We start from the raw sequence: 21835 nt of genomic DNA, 5'->3' as shown, positions 1-21835 counted from the left end.
CACCGAGGTCAGAAGCACCTGAAAGAGCCCGGCCCCGGCTGTGCGCTGACCTGTCTCTGGCAGCCCTCCACAATGATGAGCTTCTGCTGGGGAGAGGTCCTGGCAAACACGATCTCCGTGTGGTACTTCAGAATGTCATCCAGCTGCTCGGAAGTCATGTCCTTCAGATCACTGCCATGTACCACGCAGGCCTTGGCATCCCTACCATTAGGACCGAAAGACAAGTCACCCGTCACTTCACCAGCACGATGCTCATCCCCAAGAAGGAATGTTGCCACGCTACGCAGAACACTGCGTAAACACCACAAAGCCAGGGGGAACTGTCCCCATTATGTATTATCTGTGCAGTGTTTCACAGGTTACAAAGCATTTTCATATATCTCATTCAAGACTCACAATAATCACTGGGCAGGCCTGTCTCTCATCTTCCTTTCCCCATCTTTGTAAGACGCATTGAAATAACATAACTCAGTTTTAGGCGGTGACAGAGCTGATGAAAAACCAAACCCAAAGTAGGGTTTGGCTGGGGGTGGGGTGGGGGGTGGCCCTCAACCTTAACAAAACATTAAAAACAAAGTTGTCTCAAGTTATCTACTTTACTTTATTACCAAAATCTCCCTTTCTGGCCTGAGCTACCTGGACAGTTGTGCCTTGCCCATTTTATTTTGTTAGTGTGGACCTGAAAACAAGGTGCTTGGGTAAAGGGCAGTATGGCGCAGTGGTTAACAGCGTGAACTCAGAAGCTAGACTGCCGAGTGTACTGCGTGACTCGGCCTCAGCCTCCCTGCTCTGCAAGGTGGGAGTATCACCTGCCTTCGTGGGTACTGTAGCAAGTGCTTAGAGCGGTAGGCACCATCTAAGTGTGGCTTATGGTGACCGCTCTTATTGAAAACCCTCCCTAGGAACGACAAGGCTGTTTTCTGGCACTGGAGGGGCATCCCTAACCCGGAGCAAGCCTAGAAGAGAACTGTGTAGAACACCAAGCTGAAGATGCCCAACTACCAGCATCTGCACATTCAAGGCAACAGTGCTCTGACCTTCCTGCCTTACCTGGGGTTCACCTGGCTCACGGGGATGTTGAGGCGGGCAGCGATGTCTTCTACGGTCTCGTTTCCTTCCGAGATGATGCCCACACCTTTGGCAATGGCTTTGGCTGTGATTGGATGGTCTCCGGTGACCATGATGACCTGTGACAAGGAAGAGGACAATTTATTGAACGCAGCAGCCAAGCAAATGACCTTGAGAAGTCTTACAAGTACGCAAGAGTAAGTGTCAAGGATGACTCGGCTTGGAATATCAAAGGGAAAGAAATGCAAATATAAAACTGATAAACATGAACTAGCCCAAAATACAGACATGAGTTCACAGAAGACACACAGCAATACCCAGTTTTTATCTTGGCACACAATCACATAGAATAAACAGTATCTTTTTCCTTTAACACCATCGCAGAAAAATACTCAAATTTACTGAAACCAACAAAAAAAAAAATGATAAAAATCTGATGCTGGTGAGTAAAGGGTCAGCATCCTGAAACTGGCCCAATTTGGAGGGAAAGCAGTAAGTAACAAGAATTCAAATCAGTCACTGCTCTTTTTGACCCCAGATTATATTTAGAATACAGTCGAGGTGGTAGGAGAATAATTTTTACAAAGCTTTTCAGGGCAGTAGTACTCATGAGAATGAGAAAGCGGAGAATCAAACAGCCAGCAACAAGGGAGACTACACGAACTACACTGAACCACACTGTATCAGCGTACCTGAACAATACTCTGCAACTTAAGACCAATACAGAGTACGCCAAACATTCCTTCCAAAACCAGTTCACTGAAAACACAGAACACATGCCATTCACTGCATGAAGCGTATTAATTTAGAACAAGGCAAATATTTCAAAATAACACTCTATGACATAAATCACAGCAAGATCCTTTTTGACCCACCTCCTAGAGAAATGGAAATAAAAACAAAAATAAACAAATGGGACCTAATAAAACTTAAAAGCTCTTGCACAGCAAAGGAAATCATAAACAAGACAAAAAGACAACCCTCAGAATGGGAGAAAATATTTGCAAACGAAGCAACTGACAGAGGATTAATCTCCAAAATATACAAGCAGCTTATGCAGCTCAATATCAAAAAAACAAACAACCCCATCCAAAAATGGGCAGAAGACCTAAACAGACATTTCTCCAAAGAAGACATACAGATGGCCAACAAACACATGAAAGGATGCTCAACATCACTAATCATTAGAGAAATGCAAATCAAAACTACAGTGAGGTATCACCTCACACGAGTCAGAATGGCCATCATCAAAACATCTACAAACAATAAATGCTGGAGAGGGTGTCGAGAAAAAGGGACCCTCCTGCACTGCTGGTGGGAATGTAAATTGATACAGCCACTATGGAGAACAGTATGGAGGTTCCTTAAAAAACTAAAAATAGAACTACCATACTACCCAGCAATCCCATTACTGGGCATATACCCTGAGAAAACCATAATTCAAAAAGAGTCATGTACCACAATGTTCACTGCAGCTCTATTTACAATAGCCAGGACATGGAAGCATCCTAAGTGTCCGTCGACAGATGAACGGATAAAGACGATGTGGTACATATATACAATGGAATATTACTCAGCCATGAAAAGAAACGAAATTGAGTTATTTGTAGTGAGGTGCACAGACCTAGAGTCTGTCATACAGAGTGAAGTGAGTCAGAAAGAGAAAAACAAATACCGTATGCTAACACATATATATGGAATCTAAAAAAAAAAAAAAGGTTCTGAAGAACCTAGGGGCAGGACAGGAATAAAGACACAGACATAGAGAATGGACTTGAGGACACGGGGAGGGGGAAGGGTAAGCTGGGACGAAGTGAGAGAGTGGCATGGACATATATACACTACCAAATGTAAAATAGATAGCTAGTGGGAAGCAGCCGCAGAGCACAGGGAGATCAGCTCGGTGCTTTGTGACCACCTAGAGGGGTGGGATAGGGAGGGTGGGAGGGAGATGCAAGAGGGAGGAGATATAGGGATATATGTATATATATAGCTGATTCACTTTGTTATAAAGCAGAAACTAACACACCATTGTAAAGCAATTATACTCCAATAAAGATGTTAAAAAAAAAAAAGTGCCAATATAACTTTGTTGAATTTGTTAAACCATACTACTTTTAAAATAAATTTATTGATTAAAAAAAAAAAAACTTACCAAGTCTTCTGCTCTTTTTAATTTGCTACATTACATTTCCCTTAAAAAGTTGATTTTTTTTTTTTTTTCAATCCCTCATCTGCAGTTTACACCAACATCTTAATAACATTTGGTCTTCTCTGGTGGTAACTAAAAAGCTTTGGAGATGAGAAATTGATACTCTGGGTGAGAAACACCAGCTGCCACATGGACCCCACAAGGCAACGTCACTAAGTAAGGCGCCCCGAGCTGCTGAGAGGTGATGCCAAAAAGGGGGGCGGGGCATTACCTTAATTCCAGCACTTCGACATTTGCCCACGGCATCAGGGACGGCAGCCCGTGGTGGGTCGATCATGGAGATGAGCCCCACGAAGCAGAGATTATCAACAGGGAAATTCACATCATCGGTGTCAAACTGGAAGCCTTCGGGAAACTGTTCATCTGGCAGGAAAAGGTGGCAGAAACCTGCAGGAGGGCAGGGAGCCTGTGAGGACTTCCAGTGACAGAGGCAGCAGCAGGACAGCGGCTTATTATTCACTTAGTTTGGAAGGTTTTTTAAAGTCTACTTTTATAACCAAGTGAGTTTTATCGAACGTTTATGAATGACACAGAATGCCTAGAAGAAAAACTGTGCAAAAGACAGAATCCATCACTAAGCCTCAGAGGAAGAGGCTTTGTTCAATGTAGAGCAGACCGACTCGGGCACCATGGTTTCCGGCTCCTAGACCTGCCCACTCAGTTACTGAGACGTGGCACATCGTGTAAGTATTTGTCTCCACTTCCGTCTCTGGGAAAAATCAAGGCCACATCTCTGCTCACTGTTCATCTAACCAAAGTATACTGCTGAGCACCCACGTGGGCCATCGTGCCAGCTTCTTTGAGGATAAATGCAGATCAGACACGTTCTGCCCAAGGGGTTTGTATCTAGTATTATTGTTCACACAAGAATCATGATATTTAAGATATTTCTTTCAATGTTGTGTGAGGGTTACAGTGGACTTTAAAGTGGTATCAAGTGGAGTTCATATAAGAGAGGCTGCTTCTACTTTGGGGTGGGAGGTGCAGAAACAAAAATCACTTAAGAGCGACCTTCCAGTTGGATAGAGCCCTAAGACACCTCAAGTTAGACGAGAGCAGGTAAGAACATGAGTAAGGGACCACTTCTAAGTTATCCAAACTAAGAACAGAAGAATTACATCAATAATGAATTTTTATCTGTCAACCTACAAGATTATAAAGGCCACTTTCTCAGTGACACAGTGGGTCAATGTACTTGTAATCCGAGGTGGCTGACAGAGCAGGAAGGACAGGTGGCATCCTGGGCCCCAAGTTTACCGTTCATCTAATTTATGAGCTGGTGGCACAAGTGCCCGTGTTAAGTTCACAGCCATTCTGTGGCAGTCAGGAAGTGGCTTTATTCTAGATGCCCTAAGGAATTAATTTTCATTTCGTTAAGTTTACAGATCATGGGCACAGCAACAAAAGCCAGATAATAAAACTCTTTTCCCCTCTTTTTTTTGAGCAAACAGAACTGACCAGCATGAGACCAAAGGTCAAAGTCCGAGTCAGAAGCAAACCAGCAGCATGTTGCCGTCCAGTGTCTACAGCGCTTATTGTTTTCAAAACAATAGGGGGCAAATAAAGGGACGTTAAGGAGAAACAGAGGTTAACCCAGTAAGTTGCAATCGTCTCCCGGATTTGTCTGCGGCCCTGCTGCCAGGCTATCTGCATACCCAGCACGCGCTCTCCGAGGCCACCCAGCTCCAGGTAGGCGTTCTGAAAGGCGTCCTTCAGCTCCTCGTCCAGGGGCTGCTCCTTGCCGTGGATGAGGATGGAGCTGCAGCGGTCCAGGATCCTTTCCGGAGCACCTTTCATCACCAGCAGGTGCCGGGGCTCAGCCGTGTTGAGGTTCTTGTGGATGGACAACTGTGAAGGATGGTGGAGATGCAAACGTTGGATGGCTTGGGACGGGCAGCCCAGGGAGGGAATTTTTTTCTTTTTTTTGGGCCGCGTCACGCAGCTTGTGGGATCTTAGTTCCCCGACCAGGGATGGAACCCAGGCCCTCGTTAGTGAAAGGGTGGAGTCCTAACCACTGGACCACCAGGGAAGTCCCTAGTAGTTGTTTTCAAAAATATCCAAGATCCCCTATTTCTGAACTCTGAAGTGTCTCGCACGTTGTAACACACTTTGAATGCTACAGAAGAAACAAATGTGGTGAGGTGCTCATACATCCCTGACACGTGTTCAGGTACACAGTTTTCCCGAAGAAAATTCAGAAAAGGGACTGGCACACACGTGTGCACCTGCAGCCCTACCCAGCCCCCTCTCCAAACGCCCACACCTACTCCAACCGACAAATGAGAATTCAAAAGGGCCCAGACAACATATTAGAAGAGGCTTCATTTATCCTACTAATACTCAAATAAATTCGAATTTTCGATACGGAGTCAGGGTAAGATGTAAAGTTAAAAGCATTCATAAAAGAGTGTGACTCATTCGTTTTTAGAAAGCATTTCAGCGTGGAAAATTCCAAAAGGGATGATGGATCTTTTTCCAGCGTATGTCCTTCTCTTCTGTCCCCTCGGGCCCCCCACAAGGTCCCCAGACCCTCAGACCTGGTACTTGTTGGTGGAGTTGAAGGGTATCTCGACGATCTTGGTGTATCTCTCTCTCATCTCCTTCACAGAACCGCAGCACAGCTCAATGCACTTCAGGAGCGCGGACTCGGACGCATCGCCTGCAACAGCCCGCTGCAAACAGAGACGCCTCTGTCAGTCACCCTGAAAGCGCTCTACCCAGGCATCGCTGAAAGCCAGAGAAGACTCAGAATGTCTTCCCACCCGTCAGGAGGAGAGGGGAGCTGGGCGAGGAGGAGCACAGTTGTGGCGAGTGACCACGGCGTCACAGCCCCTAAACTCCAACCTCTTCCTTGCCGGCCTCCCGGCCTCCCGCCCCACCCAGAGGCCCCACCCCCACCCCCCGCAAACCGGCACGAGAAGGCATCACCTACGCTTGGAAGAAGCACAAGACACTCTTCCAACCTACTCCGGCCTTTTTTACCTTCCCTGGGCCTGCTGAGAAGTCTCAAAGCCAACCATTCCCAACCACCTATTTCTAGTTATGAATCTGAAAATACAGAGTGAGAATGTAAATATTTACGGTCCCCTTCACTGCCCTGCAATTTAAAAAAGAAAACGCCTTGCGTTCTCAGGACAGAGGGCAAGCTGTCTGTGTCAAGGGCAAATTGTCTGGGCCTGAATGATGCAAACTGAAAGCTATCATTAGCTCCAACGGTAATGTAATCAGCCACCATTGTAGTTAATGCATACATTTTCGGTAACACATATATTTTGTGTGATACACTGTAACACTTAGATTTTGACATACTAAAAACATTTTTGGCTACAGCCAACTTTTACACAGATAAACATTTTAGAACTTTGGCATGCCAGGCCGCACGTGCAGATAGCAAGTTAATGCTCACTTGCAAATATAGTAGCCCTGTTTAATAAGAAATGTGGCCAGGTTTGGTAAGAAGCATGAAATAAGTGGGATCACTTTAATAAAGGCCAGTTACTAAAGCAGAATTGGGCTGCATGCCTTTTTTTTTTTTGATAATGCCATTAATATAACATGGCCCCAACCCCCTGAAATAACTTCTCAGGCTACCTTTCTGGAGCTTTGAAATGAGCGAAGACTGGATACTTATGAGTCCCTGTTCTCAAAGCCTAGAAAATTTCCACTTTGAGGTAAGAAAAACGATGAAGCTGGCATCTCAAGTTTTATCCCAAGATCAACAACATCTTCCTCAAAACAACATCAATTCAAATGCCAAGAGAATCTCCTTTAAAGAATAAAGGAATCCTATCTTCACAACAGAAGCCATCTCAGTTCCATCGGAGGCACATTGTCTTCGACAACCCAGTTTCTACCCAGAACCACCACAGGCAGCTTCGGGGAGAGGGAGCCGCCCAGAGGGCCCCATGCAGCTCCTCTTGTCCACAAGGACCTTGTGCAGCTCGTGACCTTTCTGGGAGCAAGTCTTTACTGGTCACACAGAAAAATCTCTCAGTCATTTCAAATTTCATGCAAATTCCACGAGGCTACGCTTAGCTTATTTCTGCATCATTAGTAGCCAACTAAGAACAAATAAGATAAGAGAAATAGCTGAGTTATTTTAAGAAAATAAATGGCTTAAGGGATTGACTGGAATCTGCTGTATCCTAATAGGCAAATGCGATTATTAAGTCACAAAAGTAGCCCTCACTGTCTGCTAGATTAGGCGATCACCACTTAAACTCAAGAGTAGTAAAGCTGGATTTTACTAATTAGGTTTTTCACCAGTAAAGATTGCCTCCCACCTCCCCCAACTCCTTTTTGGTCAGTTTTTACTGTATACTCCCCCTTTACTGACCTATATTGACCACAGGGTACTGAAAGTAGTTTGGGGTCTACAGGCAACACAACTCAAGTTACACATAGCAAAGCATCCCATGGACCATTCCAAGTGTCCCAGTTACTCTACAGCCCCCAAAGGTCACGTGCTATTTAAAGAGAACCCTCAGGTGGTGGTTCTTGGGTGGCATCTGCACACCTCGAAGGCAACCTTAACAGAACTGCTGAGCCTACCTTCAGGATAGGCAGGTTGTCCTGGTTAGCCTGAAACACGGCCCTGTTACAAAGCCCTGCAATTCTGGACAGAGCGAGCCAGGTGGCCGAGGTCTTGTCGAATGAGACACCTGGTGGAAGCAAAAAGAGAGGAAAATAATGAGCTAGCTTTGTACTAAGGGCCCACAGAAATGTGAGGTGACACGTCTCATTTCCCAATGAACGCAACCAGTCAGGTTTTCGGCATTTTCCAACCATGTTTGTACTGACATGCAAACAAAACCCCAAAAGACAAAAAACCCAAACCATCTAAAACCCTCTTTACCAAATGATAAAAAACAAGCAAGCAGGTGAGGCTCAGGTGTGGGCCGGGCCCTGGTCTTACCACTCTGATTCTCCGTCGTGTCGGCCTCGTGGATTTGATTGTCGAACCACATGTGGGCCACCGTCATCCGGTTCTGGGTCAGAGTCCCGGTTTTGTCTGAGCAGATGGTGGACGTGGACCCCAAGGTCTCCACAGCCTCCAGGTTCTTCACTAAGCAGTTCTTCCTGGCCATGCGCTTGGCGGTCAGGGTCAGGCACACCTAAAGCGTTGGAGCCAGATTACTTCAAACTCAACCAGGCGGCCATTCCATACTAACTCTGGCTACCCGCTAACATGGGAGCAATTTGTCTAAAACTACATCTCTCCAAGCTTCCTCTGAAGTTGGAGGAAATAATAACGGTAACGTGTATATGGGGCTTCCCCCACCCCCCTCCAAAAAGCAGACTATTAAGAAAAGTGAAAATAGCCAGGATTTACCATAGTCTGTTTTCCCTACTTACCCCCAAGTTCTTCTCCTTTCTGTGCTACACTGTTCTGGATCATGTGATAAAATTCAAGGAAAAAAAAAAAGTATGCTTCTGGGTTACTATCTTCCGTATGAAAACATGCTGAGGTCTCTTCACTGTCTAACCCCACCAGGTGGCTCTGAAGAAAACCCACGTACAAACACATGCAAAAAAAAACCTAAGTCGGCAGCCCCCGCAGTCCCTGAGGAAAGGGTAGCGGATGAGTCTCACAATCAGGCAGGCCGTCGGAGTGAGCGAGCATCGCCTTCCCCAAGCCTCTTACCGTGACGGTGGCCAGCAAACCCTCTGGCACGTTGGCTACGATGATGCCGATGAGGAAGATGACGGCCTCAAGCCAGGTGTACTCGAGGATCAGAGAAAGGATGAAGAACGACATGCCCAGGAACACGGCCACACCCGTGATGATGTGGATAAAGTGTTCAATTTCCGCAGCGATGGGAGTCTGGCCCCCTTCCAGCCCAGAAGCGAGCGTGGCGATTCTGCCCATCACGGTGCGATCCCCCGTGTACACGACAATGCCACGTGCAGTACCTTAAAAGGAGGAGGGGGGATTGTACTAAATTTTACCAATGAAGCTACAGAATCTGCACAATTACCTGGCAGGGTTTAAAAAAAAGAGACAGAAACACACATGTTTTTAAGGGCCAGCTCCTTGGTGGTATACACCGTCTGTTTTAAACTATAGGGACTTTGGCACAGGGATTTCTCTCCATTAGCAGGACAGCAGCTCCAGACCCCATGCTAGCTTAGCACTGCCAACAGAAGAGGCAAGCAGGAGGTGGAGGGAAGAGGGAAAAAACAGCCCCGAGGCTTCCTGGGTCTTCCTGCCAGCAGGTCAATTGCTTCTGCCCTGTGCCTAACTGAAGTGGTCAGAAATGGGGCCAGTAAGACAAAAAGAGAAATTGTGGCCGTGGGTTTTTTTGGTGGTGGTTGTTAATGCCCAAGATAAATAAATGCCACGCCGTGCTGAAGAGTGCTTCAAAACGGTCTACCTTCAACGCAGTTGGTTGAAAAAAAGGCAATGTTCCGTGTCTCCAGCGGGTTTTCATTGGTGAAATCCGGAGACCTGGTCTGCGGTTCTGATTCTCCAGTGAGTGAGGAGTTATCCACCTGCCCGTGAGAAAAGTAAGACGCGCCACGTGAGCAGCACAAGCCTCGTCCCGGGCTACTGGACCACTCAACCCACTCTGTCCGGAACTACGGAGACTCTGTTTAAACCTACCTTGCAGCCGTTCGCAGAGATGATTCTGAGATCAGCAGGGATTCGATCCCCTCCTTTCACTTCCACCAGATCCCCAACGACAACTTCTTCTGCATTTATGCTCATTTTTTCACCATTTCGAATCACAAGGGCTTGCTTTGGAAGGAGAATACAGTTTACACCATTCCATCAGATAAAAACGAATAGCAGCAAGAAGGTAGTGTCAAAATTACCAAATGATCTGTAATCCTAATTATCTGAATGTATAGCAAAGATATTAATCTGTTTACTTATACAAGTTACAAAAGCTTGCTCAAGTTATCTAAGAGGCAGTCCACATGTTGCCATCGTGCTGTGTACGTCCAGAGGGAAGACACTCACTTTTTGGGGTATAAGAAAAACAGATCTGGTTTTGGGTGCGGGGAAAAGGCATCCCCCCCTCTCTCTGATGGAGCCACTGAATATTTGGAAAACCTCAGCTTCACACCAGCTCACATTCTTGGGGCTGTCAAGTCACCTGATGGGGAAGGACAAAGCGGCAGGTACCTGAGGAACCATGTTTTTGAAGGACTCCATGATCTTTGAGCTTTTAGCTTCTTGATAGTAGGAGAAACACCCAGTTATGATGACGACGGCGGACAGCACCACACCAAGATACAGCTGGGACAGAACAAACAAGTTAGGATGCATGGTTCTTAGTGAAGAATTGGGAACATTCAGTTAATTTACGACTGAATAAAAACCAGACTTTTAACAGAGATCAAGGCTTCAGAAATACAAAACTCATGTCTTCATGTTTGTCTTCCAAGAGACGGTGTACAAGAGTGTCAGAAATGGAGTCACACTGACGCTTGGTCACTAGCTTGACAGACTTTGGGAAATATTCTACATGAATCAGTTTCTCCTGCTTTATTAAAGAAAGATATTTTCAAAACAACTTGTGACTTCTGAAGAATGGCTACCGAACATTTCTGGACGTGTGTAATGTTCCAATATTAAAAGCTGTGCTCTGCCACTCAGTGGCAGCAAGACCTGAGCCAGGGCCTGAGCAGAGCTGCTTGTTCACAGCAACAACATGCAGGGCACATGCCCAGCTTGGAAGAACATCTACACACAGGGCAGGAGATGGGAGAGAGAACTTGAAACGAAGAAGGAAGAACGGATGGGCCTTGAAGGCAATCGTTGCTGATGCTACTTTTTCCCAGTGTTTAAAACCATCAAGTAACCAGTGGTAACTGAAAATAAGTAGGTGGCAAAGACAGAGGATACTTTATGTATACCTAATAACCCAAATTAGAAACAATGGCACTCACATTATCATTTTGAGGTTCCTCTTCTGTAGCAGCTTGGATGCCATAGGCCAAGAAACAAAGAATTGCTCCAATCCACAGTAACATTGAGAACCCCCCGAACAGCTGCCGACAGAACTTGACCCATTCGGGGGTCGTGGGAGGGGGAGTGAGGGCATTGGGACCGTCTCGGGCCAGGATCTCAGCAGCTCGGGCAGTTGTTAAGCCCTGAGAAATAGAGCAACATAAATAAGACAAACTGCTTCAGGACTTACAAGCTAATACAGCCACCAGACAGCTGGGAAGCTGCAATAAAAGAGTTGGGGAGAAAACTAAATGTCCCAGGGCAATGTAGAAGCTGGAAAATTCTGATGATTCCCCACCTAACCCCCGCCCACGTCCGCAACAGTTCAGGCAAACAACAGCCTAAGTTTCCTGAGGAACCTACAACACCCAAACTAAAATTCTTTTAAAATTGATAAACGGACAGACTGGAATCTGGTCTGGTCTCTTCCGAGTTTTAGATAAGGGATTCATGTCAAACTGCATTTTTACCAAAAAGATATCAATCTTAACTAATCAATTCAGTTTTGCAAATTAACAGCTTAAGAGTTTCCTATGTTTTGAATCTGTCAGGGAAGGGGGAGGAAAAAAAAAATCACTCTATAAATATCAAAGGAGGAAAAAAAAAAATCTCTGTCAGAATCCAACCTGTTGTTGGGTTAACTTGCCCAGCTTCAGTATAGAACTTTATTCTCTGGATGGCAATTAAAATACTTGTCTGGCAGAGAAGGGTTCACACATGTGCATATTTGAGCTAACCCCCTGGACACCTGTCAGTTGAAAAGTATTCACTGGAAGAAGCATCCACTGTACTGGGGCCCTGCTGTTTTCTAATGGGCCTTAAAACCAAGATGCAATGACAGCAGACAAGAGACACGAGGCTCCGGCCATGAGGGGAAAATGTGATTACTTTCATCATAGAATACCAACTCATAAAAAAGACAGAAAACACATTTTTGCCTGAAGTGTGTATATATATTTTGTTTTCATGTTATTTTTAATATTGCAGTTAACTAGGGAGTATAGGGAAAGGGATAAAGAACATCAAATGGTTCAAGGAAAACAAGGACTTATTTAGGACCCTCCTCTGCCTCAAGTTCGTGATGTGATCCCTGCACAGAATCACCACCACCACCACCAGCCATCTGAGCTGTCTCTACTTTTTGAGCACTGAATCAATCCAGTGCTTCCAATTAATTGTTTAATTCTCACCACAACCCGTTTTACAAGTAAGAAAACAGACCCACAGCATTTGAATAAGTAACTTAGGGTCCCAAAGAACATACTTCATAGGAATCTAGTGAAAACTTCAGTGAGATAACCCATGTGATGTGCTCAGAGAGGAACTGCCTGCTGGGTCTTAGAGTCAGGCCTCCTCTCAGAGCTTAAGGCCCCCAGACTTCTCAGAACTTCTTGATAATTTATTGAAACAATAGCTACATATTAGCTGGCACTCTAGTCATTCCTCAGACTTTTTAGTGACTGTCTAGAAAATAACAAACTCCACCCCTGCGCCTGACTGTTTAATTTTATATTGTTTGTGGCAAAGTTAATATCAAAATCCCCTCGATAACAAGGATATACAATACATACTTTATTTAAAGGTTTCTTTGAGCTGTTTAAAAAACAAGTTTCGGGCTTCCCTGGTGGCGCAGTGGTTGGGAGTCTGCCTGCCAATGCAGGGGACACGGGTTCGGGCCCTGGTCTGGGAAGCTCCCACATGCCACGGAGCGGCTGGGCCCGTGAGCCACGACTGCTGAGCCTGCGCGTCTGGAGCTTGTGCTCCGCGACGGGAGAGGCCGCGATGGTGAGAGGCCCGCGCACCGCAATGAAGAGTGGCCCCCGCTTGCCACGGCTGGGGAGAGCCCTCGCACAGAGGCGAAGACCCAACACAGCCAAAAATAAATAAATAAATAAAAAATTAAAAAAAAACAAACAAGTTTCAAATAAATGATAGAATAAACCAAAGGCTCTGACATACAGCAATGAGCTAGCTGATAAAAGTGCAAAAATCTGAATCGTTTAAGATTCAACTAGTTGAAATAATCAACTCAATTTAACAAATGTAGAAGAATAAAGGGAAGATTTGTAATCACAAGGTCAGGGGATGAGCATGGCTTTGGAGCTTTTCAGTTTCAAATCCTGGGACTCCCACCTATGGGCTGTCACCTGCTACAAAATGGGGAAAATAACGTGTACTTCCAAAAAGTTTCAAGGGAAACAAAATAGTAAAACAGCATATAAGAGCCCAGGCTCTGGGATTTCCCTGGTGGTCCAGTGGTTAAGACTTGGCCTTCCAATGCAGGGGGTATGGGTTTGAGCTCTGGTCGGAGAGCTAAGATCCTACATGCCTTGCGGCCAAAAAACCAAAACGTAAAACAGAAGCAATGTTGTAACAAATTCAATTAAGACTTAAAAAAGAAAAAAATTGGTCCACATGAAAAATCTTTAAAAAAGAAAAAAAAAAAAGGGCCCAAGCTTTGTGCACGTCATGTAGCAGACACTCAGATGGTGGCTCTCATTGTTCTCCTTGAGTCCCTAAGGTTAGGCCTGTGATACTGGGGAAAACAGGATAGGGGAAATCAGGATTCTACACAACAAATTAGAACATACTCGGCTCAAGTCCGTTCCGTATTTGCGATGAAGCTCATCAAGGCTAAGTTTATGGTCATCCTAAGGGAAAACAGAAGGAAAAGAATTAAACACTGTACCATTAAAAAAAAAAAAAAAAAAAGAAAGATTTAAAAAAGCATCAATATCACTACTCCTCACTATCATTAGGCTCAGAAGACAAGTTTTTCTTCAGTGCACAAGTTAGTATACTTTCACCATTGCCCAATGGCTTGGCAACCACACAGCCACCTACTGAATGGTCTTCACTGGAGAATGGCCCAAGCTGTGTGACGGGAGCCCGACTGCCTGCCACCTATCGTCAGAGAAACCCAACAGTCTTAGAGACCTACTAGACCTCATCTACCTTCTCTGATGACCAGGCAGACTATAGACAGGTTGCATCTGTGGACGCCTCCGCAGCCTACAGAGGTTGGAAGTTCCCCGTGTTCAGTAGGATGCAGAAACACAAAAGCAATGGCCCACGATAATATCAACCACAGTTCCTCTGTGGACCTTTGGTTATGCCAGAGTGTTGAGTAACTTGTCCAACCCTCTAATGGCTTTTATAATGAAATTTTTCCATAGCAACCTCTACAATTCAGTAAAATCTGTATGACTGCTATAATCTCTTTACTTTGAAAACGAAGCAAGTCTCTGACTGAAGGATGACTGGGGGGAGGGGTACCATACACTCAAAAGATGTAAGATACAATTAATTTTTAAGACGAACAAAGAGCAACCTTCCTCCTAGTACTTACCATAGAAACTTCTTTCTTCAGCTCGTCCATATCCCTCTCTTTCTTGGCCTTCTTTTTGTCGCCATGCTCTGAAACAGCTGCGGGTTCATATTTATCACGTCCAACCTATAGAGGAATGTGGGAAATGTGCGGTTGTGAATTCGGAACAGCATTTCGAAACTCAAGATTGTGGAGAAAGGATTTTCAGCAGTTTTAGGAGAGCCATCATTTTGAACAGTCACTGGGCTAATATCCATGGAAATATATGTTCTAATGCTGCATACTCAACAGCAGTCTAGGATTAATACTGCCATCATTAGCTCAGGTCAGGCCATCTGCACCCTAGGGCACTAAGACCAATGGGAAAGTCCTGTCAGGCCTCAGAATGGCCCTGCCTGTTGCTTCCATTTGGGGTAAATGGGGGGAAGAGGGTTGTGTTGTCAACATTTCCATGCCATGGCCCTCCATCTTCCCCACTGAAAGAATGAAACTATCTTCACATCACTAACTTAAGAGTACAGTATAGTACTTATGCACTTGGATTCTGAATCAGACAGGTTCATACCCTGGGCTCCACCACTTAATAGCTGTGTGTCCTTGGGCAAGTCACTAATTCTGAAATTCTTCAGTTCTCTTCCCTAGAATGGAGATAATGGCGCCTACCTCCTTAGAGGTTTGAGAGGATTAAATGATATATACACCTAAATTCGAATGACTTTTATTATGATGTTTAAATTCTTATCTTTGCAAAGAAGTCATTATGTATCAACTTTAAATACCTTTAGGGTTTGCCTTAAGAGCACTGACCTTTTCATCTTATTAAAAAAACTCAGCCCAAGGATCCTTCAAATTCTTCAAGTGAAAGACAAAAAAGGGAGTCCCCACCCCAATCTGCAGCCTGAGAATAAAGCCCCCAAATGAAAGTCCCTGGAAATGTTTTGACATAAGCAGGATGTAGGAAAAGCATGTGCATTATCACACATATTGCAGGATCCACCTACGCCTCTTGAAAACTGGAACAATTTTTAGAGAAAACGTTGATTCCACAGTTTAAATTTAGATTGTTCCACTCCCCCACCTCCTGTTGAAAATGCCTGAGCACAGCTACACAAAGCCTGAACTTGGTGCTCCTAAGGGTAGTGGTCCCTGGAGAGAAGACGCCCCTCACTCCAGAGGCCCCCAGCCCACACACTGCCACTATCACCTAAGAAGGGCAAAGAAAGGCAATTATATTAGCAATTTTCTTACAGTGGAGGCTATGTGGTGCTATTTGTATTCATTTGTGGCTCTCCCTTAATCATTTCTGATTTTCAGGAGTACCTCACCAGCTACTAAAGCAACAAGTAGAAACACTGTCTAGATTAAAATTGTACTGTGCTGGGCTTCCCTGGTGGCGCAGTGGTTGAGAATCTGCCTGCCAATGCAGGGGACATGGGTTCGAGCCCTGGTCTGGGAAGATCCCGCATGCCGCGGAGCAACTAGGCCCGTGAGCCACAATTACTGAGCCTGCGCGTCTGGAGCCTGTGCTCCGCAACAAGAGAGGCCGCGATAATGAGAGGCCCGCGCACCGCGATGAAGAGTGGTCCCCGCTTGCCGCAACTAGAGAAAGCCCTCGTACAGAAACGAAGACCCAACACAGCCATAAATAAATAAATAAATAAATGAAATTTAAAAAAAAATTGTACTGTGCTGATATAAAATAAATTTAAAAAATCAAAGCATATAGGTGTCTTTCAGTCACAGCTGATATGGTTGCAAATAAATACCATATTCACTTGAGTTTGAAAATACCTTCTTAAGACTCTAAAGCGATCCTGGCCCCAGGTTAGTTAGTGTTGCCAAAACATAGAGACATATACCGTATTCACATTGCTCAACCTGTGTGGTCACATTTACAGTGTTCCCTGCCCATTAACTTTTTCAGAGTGTTCTTTAGTTTCTGTATCTTATCTGCTACGAATGAAGCAAGTCTAAAGATAGTCAACATTCTCCACATTCTCTCCACTATGGAGCAACCACTTTGGTGAGAGCCTCTCTGGGAGAGCCCTGGGGCCAGACTTAAAATCATCACACACACTGGAAGCAAACAGACAAACAAAACAAAGGACGGGGCTCCCACCAGAGAGGAACTAAAGTGGGACGGGGCTCCCACCAGAGAGGAACTAAAGTGGGACTTCCTTCATATATTTAATAAGGAAGCACAACGCTGAAAACTCACGTTAAAGACATTGACTAGGGATCTCTAAAAGACTCGCATGGAGCGTTTGTATTGATTTTTTTAAATCCAGTTCACAAATCCTCGTTAAGCAAGTTGAGTATCATTAAAACATATTTAATTTCAATATATGAAAATCCGAGTTAAAAGCCCTCTGCCTTACCATCTGTAGGCTTTGATTATTCTCCGACTTTCAATATTTTCCACTCCAAAAGAGGGGGAGAGAATTATTGGAGCAGGCTAGACCTTGGACATGTTCCAGAGTTTTATCCCCATTTACAAAACAGATCTCCTGCCTGAAGCTTCTCAGTTATCAATGGTTAAGGTAGCTGGAAATCAAGATTCCCTAATAACCCTCCCCATTCTTCATCCCTTCACAGCATAAAAGGGGTGGTGGTTTAAAACAGGACATCTGTGAAAGAGACAGGGGAAGTGCTAACAAGTGATATTTCTTCTCCTTCAAGATTTTAATTGTTTCACTAGGCAATGTCCAGAAGACCAGGCAGCTTATGCAATTCAGTGCTTCCCTACAAGTAAAACAATAGTTACTAGCTTATCTTGATGGGAACCAAATATTACTCAAGTCCCTACCAATCTCAATTACTAGTTTCAAAGCAGAAAAAAAAACTGTGTGTGTGTTTGGGGTGGGGTGCGGTGGTACAGGGTAGGACAGGGAACAACCTAAAATTGGGCAGACAGCATTTTCTTTATTTCTTTTAAAAGCATTAGGGAAAAACAAAGGTCATGAAAAGGGAAATGATAATATGGTCTCCCGAATCTACTGTGATGACCTGCCCACTCCTCTGGGCACTGGGCACACAATTCCCACTATTCCCATTAGGAAATGCAGGTCAGTTCTCCTTCCTCCACGGAAGACGGGCAGTGACCAGACTCCCTGTGACAGCACCCTTGGGCACCGCTGTGCCGTCTCTGAGGAAGGGTAGGATGGAGGCTCAAGGCCACTGTCATACCACCCCCCAAAAAGGGCCACTTGTGAACATTTGTTTCTCCCATTCTAATTTAGGAAGTGGGAGGTCACAACAAGGGCAGGGGCTTGCCCAGTGTGACACAGCCTAAAATAAAGAGTGTCATTACTTCGCCCTGTGCTTCCTGGGGATTTCATCCTCTCGACGGTTCACTATGAGTTTTGCCACCAGTTGGTCTGGGTAGAGGGAAAGGGTGCTCAGGAGACGGGGTGAGAAAATTCTTGACAGGAGGAACCAAGGTTGAAACCTGGAGCAAGGTGCGCTTGTTTATTATTTATTTTTTTAAGTTGTTTCAAACTAGTTTATTTAGGGGTTCCATTGTCACTCCTCAATGGATTTTATGCATTTCTCAGATGCTTCTTCACTCATGAGTTCATCTAGTTCTGAAGGGTTACTGAGTGTCATCTTGATCAGCCAACCATCTTCATAACAAGAGCAGTTGACAAGCCCTGGATTTTCTGCAAAAGCTTCATTCATTTCAGTGACTTCTCCTGATAGAGGAGAATAAGAGTTCACTAGCAGCTTTTTCACTTTCCAAAGCACTGAACTCCTCATTTGTTCAATTCTGTCCCAACTTCAGGGAGACTACAGTCAGTAAACATCTCCCAAAGCTTCCTGTGCAAAATTGCTGATTCCCACTATTCTAACGCTATTTTCTGTTGTCATCCATTCACGTTTGTCTGTGAATTTACGCACAGAGTGGGCCTGGTGTGCAGCGTCGGGAAGGCGCCCACCCTCAGCCCCCAGGGTTGAGGCTCCAACGTTCACTGTTTTAAAAACATAGACCAAACCCTTACAATGAGCAAGGCCTGCTAGGGCTGGAGATGCTCCTTCCTCTTCTTCAGCAATTAACAATTTAAAGGGGGTGGAGTGGGAAGCGGATATGACAGGTGCAGAGAAACATCCCAAACATTTTTACAAAGGCACACAAAGAAGGTGCAATGAGTTTAGGAGACAAGCTTCCATCCTAGAGGTGAGTCACTTGACGTCTGCATAAGCTGAAGCTGCCCCGAGGCCTTCGGACCCATCTCAACTGGCCCCCATCAGGCCTTAGAGGCTTTCTCAACTGTGCAGTGTGATGTCTGGCCACGGTTCCCACCACACATCAGCACAATGCCCTGTGGCCAGCCGGGAGGTCAGAGGTCTTCAGACTTCAGAAACTGCTGCTGATAACGTCTGGAGGGTACCTGCAAGCAGAGATGTCCACACCCTTTGGACAAGACTAGGGATGGTACTTTTAAGTCACACCCAAGTCATTCTAGCTCTGCCATGTGCCAGCTAGACGACCCTGAACAGTCAGCCTCAGTTTCCTCATTGCCTAAAATGAGAATAACACTTGGTGTTAACTACTAAAGACTCTAGAGAGGCATTCTGATAGTCAGATGAATCAAGGGGCTGCCATCAAATCCAAAAACAAAACAGCTAAAAACAGCACTGTTTCCAAAACTGACAAAGCTTTGGACTATCAAGAGGGGCCAGAAGGAGGGTAAAAGTAACTGCCCCCAGTGCAGTGCATTTCAAAGCTGGCCAAGAGGGTTGGAGAAAGGATACCTCTGAACCCAATTTGGCAAATTCCACGTTAGCAGGAAGTTGGAGGGATGGTCTCCGATCCTCACTGGTTGCCTAGAGGCACTGCCCAGTCTGGGCTACATCTTTCCTTTACGTAAAAAGGGGGGCGCGGGTAGGCTTTCCAGTCTCCCTGGGATGATATATTATTAATCATTATCAAATACAAATGTGTATGTGAAGGTACTCTGCAAAGCACTACACAAAGGTTATTATAACTTGGTTTTAATGAACATGTAAATCACTGCCACTCGTCACTTACTATGAAAACTCCTTATGAATTAAAAAAAAAAAACACACCTCGTTTGGGGCATTTTTTATTTCATCGTCAATTGAAACTTATAAAAGATATAAGACATGACCAATCCCAGTTCATCACACCTCCGATGGCTCCTAAATGATTAAGTAGTTTAGTTTATGGACAAGGGATTTTCCAGCCAGGGAGCTGAGGCTGGAGACGGCTGGGGCTGAAAGAGGACGGCACTGCCGTGACACTGCAGGGCTCTGCAGCCCAGAGCAGCGTTTAGGGCAGAGAAGGAAGAGGACGTGACCCGAGGGACAGACACCTGGCCTTCACAGTCCTTCTCTCACTCACCTAAACCTGCCGTGAGCTGGGGAATATCAAGTGGCCAGGCCAAAGCAGTGGGTCTCTTTGTGAGCCCAGCTCAGTCCCTCCAAACTTGGGCTGCAGCCCATCAGCCAGCAGGGGGCAAAGAAAACAGCTCCAGCTCTAGCCAACGGGTTCCCGCAGCCCAAGATGAACAAGGCTTAACCTTCCTCCCCAATCCGCCTGCACGTGAAATTTCAACGGGCCTGCCAGCCCACCCTACCTGCGATAGTCAGTATACATCCGTAACCATTCGAAACGATTCTAAAGCATCTAAATAATCAATATACTTCAGATGTACGACCTCTATAAAAATGTGCTTTGTCAGTTATCTAAAATAAAGAAACGTGTCTTTTCAATGGGGTTTTCTACCTCTGCATTGGGAACCTGGGTGTGAAGAGTTAAAATGTTCTGCCTGTTTCCCCCCAACTTGCTGCCCTCCTCGGGCCTTCTTTCATGTTGTCAGGCCACTCTTTTAGCTAGTGCTACTCAAAAGAAGTTGTTGGTTTGAGAGGCTCTGGCTAGATAACCAGCACAAGCATTAAAAGGGGACTGAATCAATTTCCAGCAAGTCCTGATCACTCCTCAACTGGTACCTTGAAGCCTAGGGTGGGAAGTAAAACAGCTGCAGGGCTGAAGAGGACAAAGGCAGTGACAGGCCCTACAGGAATGCCACCTGAGTTGAAACCAATAAAACCAATATGGCGCCATGGAAGCATCATGGGGAGGATAAAGGAAAAACACAAGAAGATAACACCCCAAAGTGCGTGAGGCCCTGCCCTCACCACGATGACAAACTGGAAAGATAAACCAAGCACCAAGTCCCAATGATCCACAAAACCTTAACATACTGATTATCAGGCCCCCAAACAATACAGGTCCCCAAGACAAAAACACAAGCTATCAAGGATCAACTTTTCAGATCACCAACCAAAAACATCTAACAGCTGTTACTGAACAGGGTTTGAATAAAACCAGGTACAGAGATAACTAATGTTCAGGTATAATCCATTGTAAAGTCACAAAGGAACTAAGGAATGGGGTCCACTGGCCAAAATTCCCTTGGCTCAGGATCCAAATGAAACCAGAGAGAAAAACTGCAGGGTGGGTTGGGGGGGTAGAGTGGGGTGCTTCTATTCTCACTGACAGAATCTGCTATCTGAAACATTAGTCAAATAAATGTGAAGAACTGCTTGTGGATTCCTGACAACAGATTTAAGCACAACTAAGGAGGTGACTCATATGCAAAGAACAGTCTCTCTATGACTACAGCCAAAGAATACACTTCCTCTCACACACATTCGATTCATAGCAACGTGAGAAAGTTCAGACCTGACTTGGTTATGGCTCCTTTTCCAAAAATATATAAACGAAGGAGAGTTTTTAAAAAAATAGTGGATTTTAAAATTCTCTGTCCTTCACATTATCACTTACTGGACACGTAATTTCAGCGGAATCCAGAATTGGACAGCTCTGGCAGGGGTGGGGAAACATTCTGCCCAGTGTTTTGCTGGCCAAAAGCAGCAACTCTGATTACCGTGAGCCCATCTGATCTGACACTCGTGTTTCTTCTTCTGGCCTGCTGGCTGGCAGAGTGCCCTGGGCGACTAGAGGAAGGCACCACAGCACAAATGTTCACCCTCCTGTCCCTCACAGAGGGCTGAAAAGCCCATTTTATTTCGCAAGACTTTGACCAAGACTCTAAAAATGTAAAGCCTTTTACTTGGAAAGTGAAAGTAAATGAGAACTCGAAGATGCCGTTCAATAGCATCCCAGCAGTGTCCAATGACACTTCCACTCAGCTTCCCTTTGGAGGGTAATTCATAGTATTCAATATTTCCCATTCTTTTCAATCTTCAGTATTTTTTTTTCAGGTGAAAGAAAAACTGTTCTCT

The 21835-nt window shown here is 45.1% G+C and overlaps 1 protein-coding gene across 1 annotated transcript in view; it reads right to left on the bottom strand.

The window, feature by feature from the left end:
• ATP1A1 (ATPase Na+/K+ transporting subunit alpha 1) overlaps window positions 1-21835 on the bottom strand; it is a 32928-nt gene that overhangs the window by 6565 nt on the left and 4528 nt on the right. The window contains exons 2-15 of the mRNA XM_036847771.1: window positions 14588-14692; window positions 13830-13889; window positions 11178-11381; window positions 10411-10524; window positions 9886-10020; window positions 9656-9773; window positions 8926-9194; window positions 8197-8395; window positions 7833-7942; window positions 5819-5953; window positions 4936-5128; window positions 3492-3667; window positions 1051-1187; window positions 51-201 (exon numbers count right to left, since the gene is read on the bottom strand). Coding sequence (XP_036703666.1) covers window positions 51-201; window positions 1051-1187; window positions 3492-3667; window positions 4936-5128; window positions 5819-5953; window positions 7833-7942; window positions 8197-8395; window positions 8926-9194; window positions 9656-9773; window positions 9886-10020; window positions 10411-10524; window positions 11178-11381; window positions 13830-13889; window positions 14588-14692 — 2106 coding nt within the window. The remainder of the gene's footprint in view (window positions 1-50; window positions 202-1050; window positions 1188-3491; window positions 3668-4935; window positions 5129-5818; window positions 5954-7832; window positions 7943-8196; window positions 8396-8925; window positions 9195-9655; window positions 9774-9885; window positions 10021-10410; window positions 10525-11177; window positions 11382-13829; window positions 13890-14587; window positions 14693-21835) is intronic.

Source organism: Balaenoptera musculus, chromosome 1 (genome assembly GCF_009873245.2).
Source record: "Balaenoptera musculus isolate JJ_BM4_2016_0621 chromosome 1, mBalMus1.pri.v3, whole genome shotgun sequence".
Lineage (NCBI taxonomy): Eukaryota > Metazoa > Chordata > Mammalia > Artiodactyla > Balaenopteridae > Balaenoptera > Balaenoptera musculus.
The sequence above is the reverse complement of the archived record's forward strand: the minus strand, read 5'-3'. Positions and strand labels throughout refer to the sequence as shown.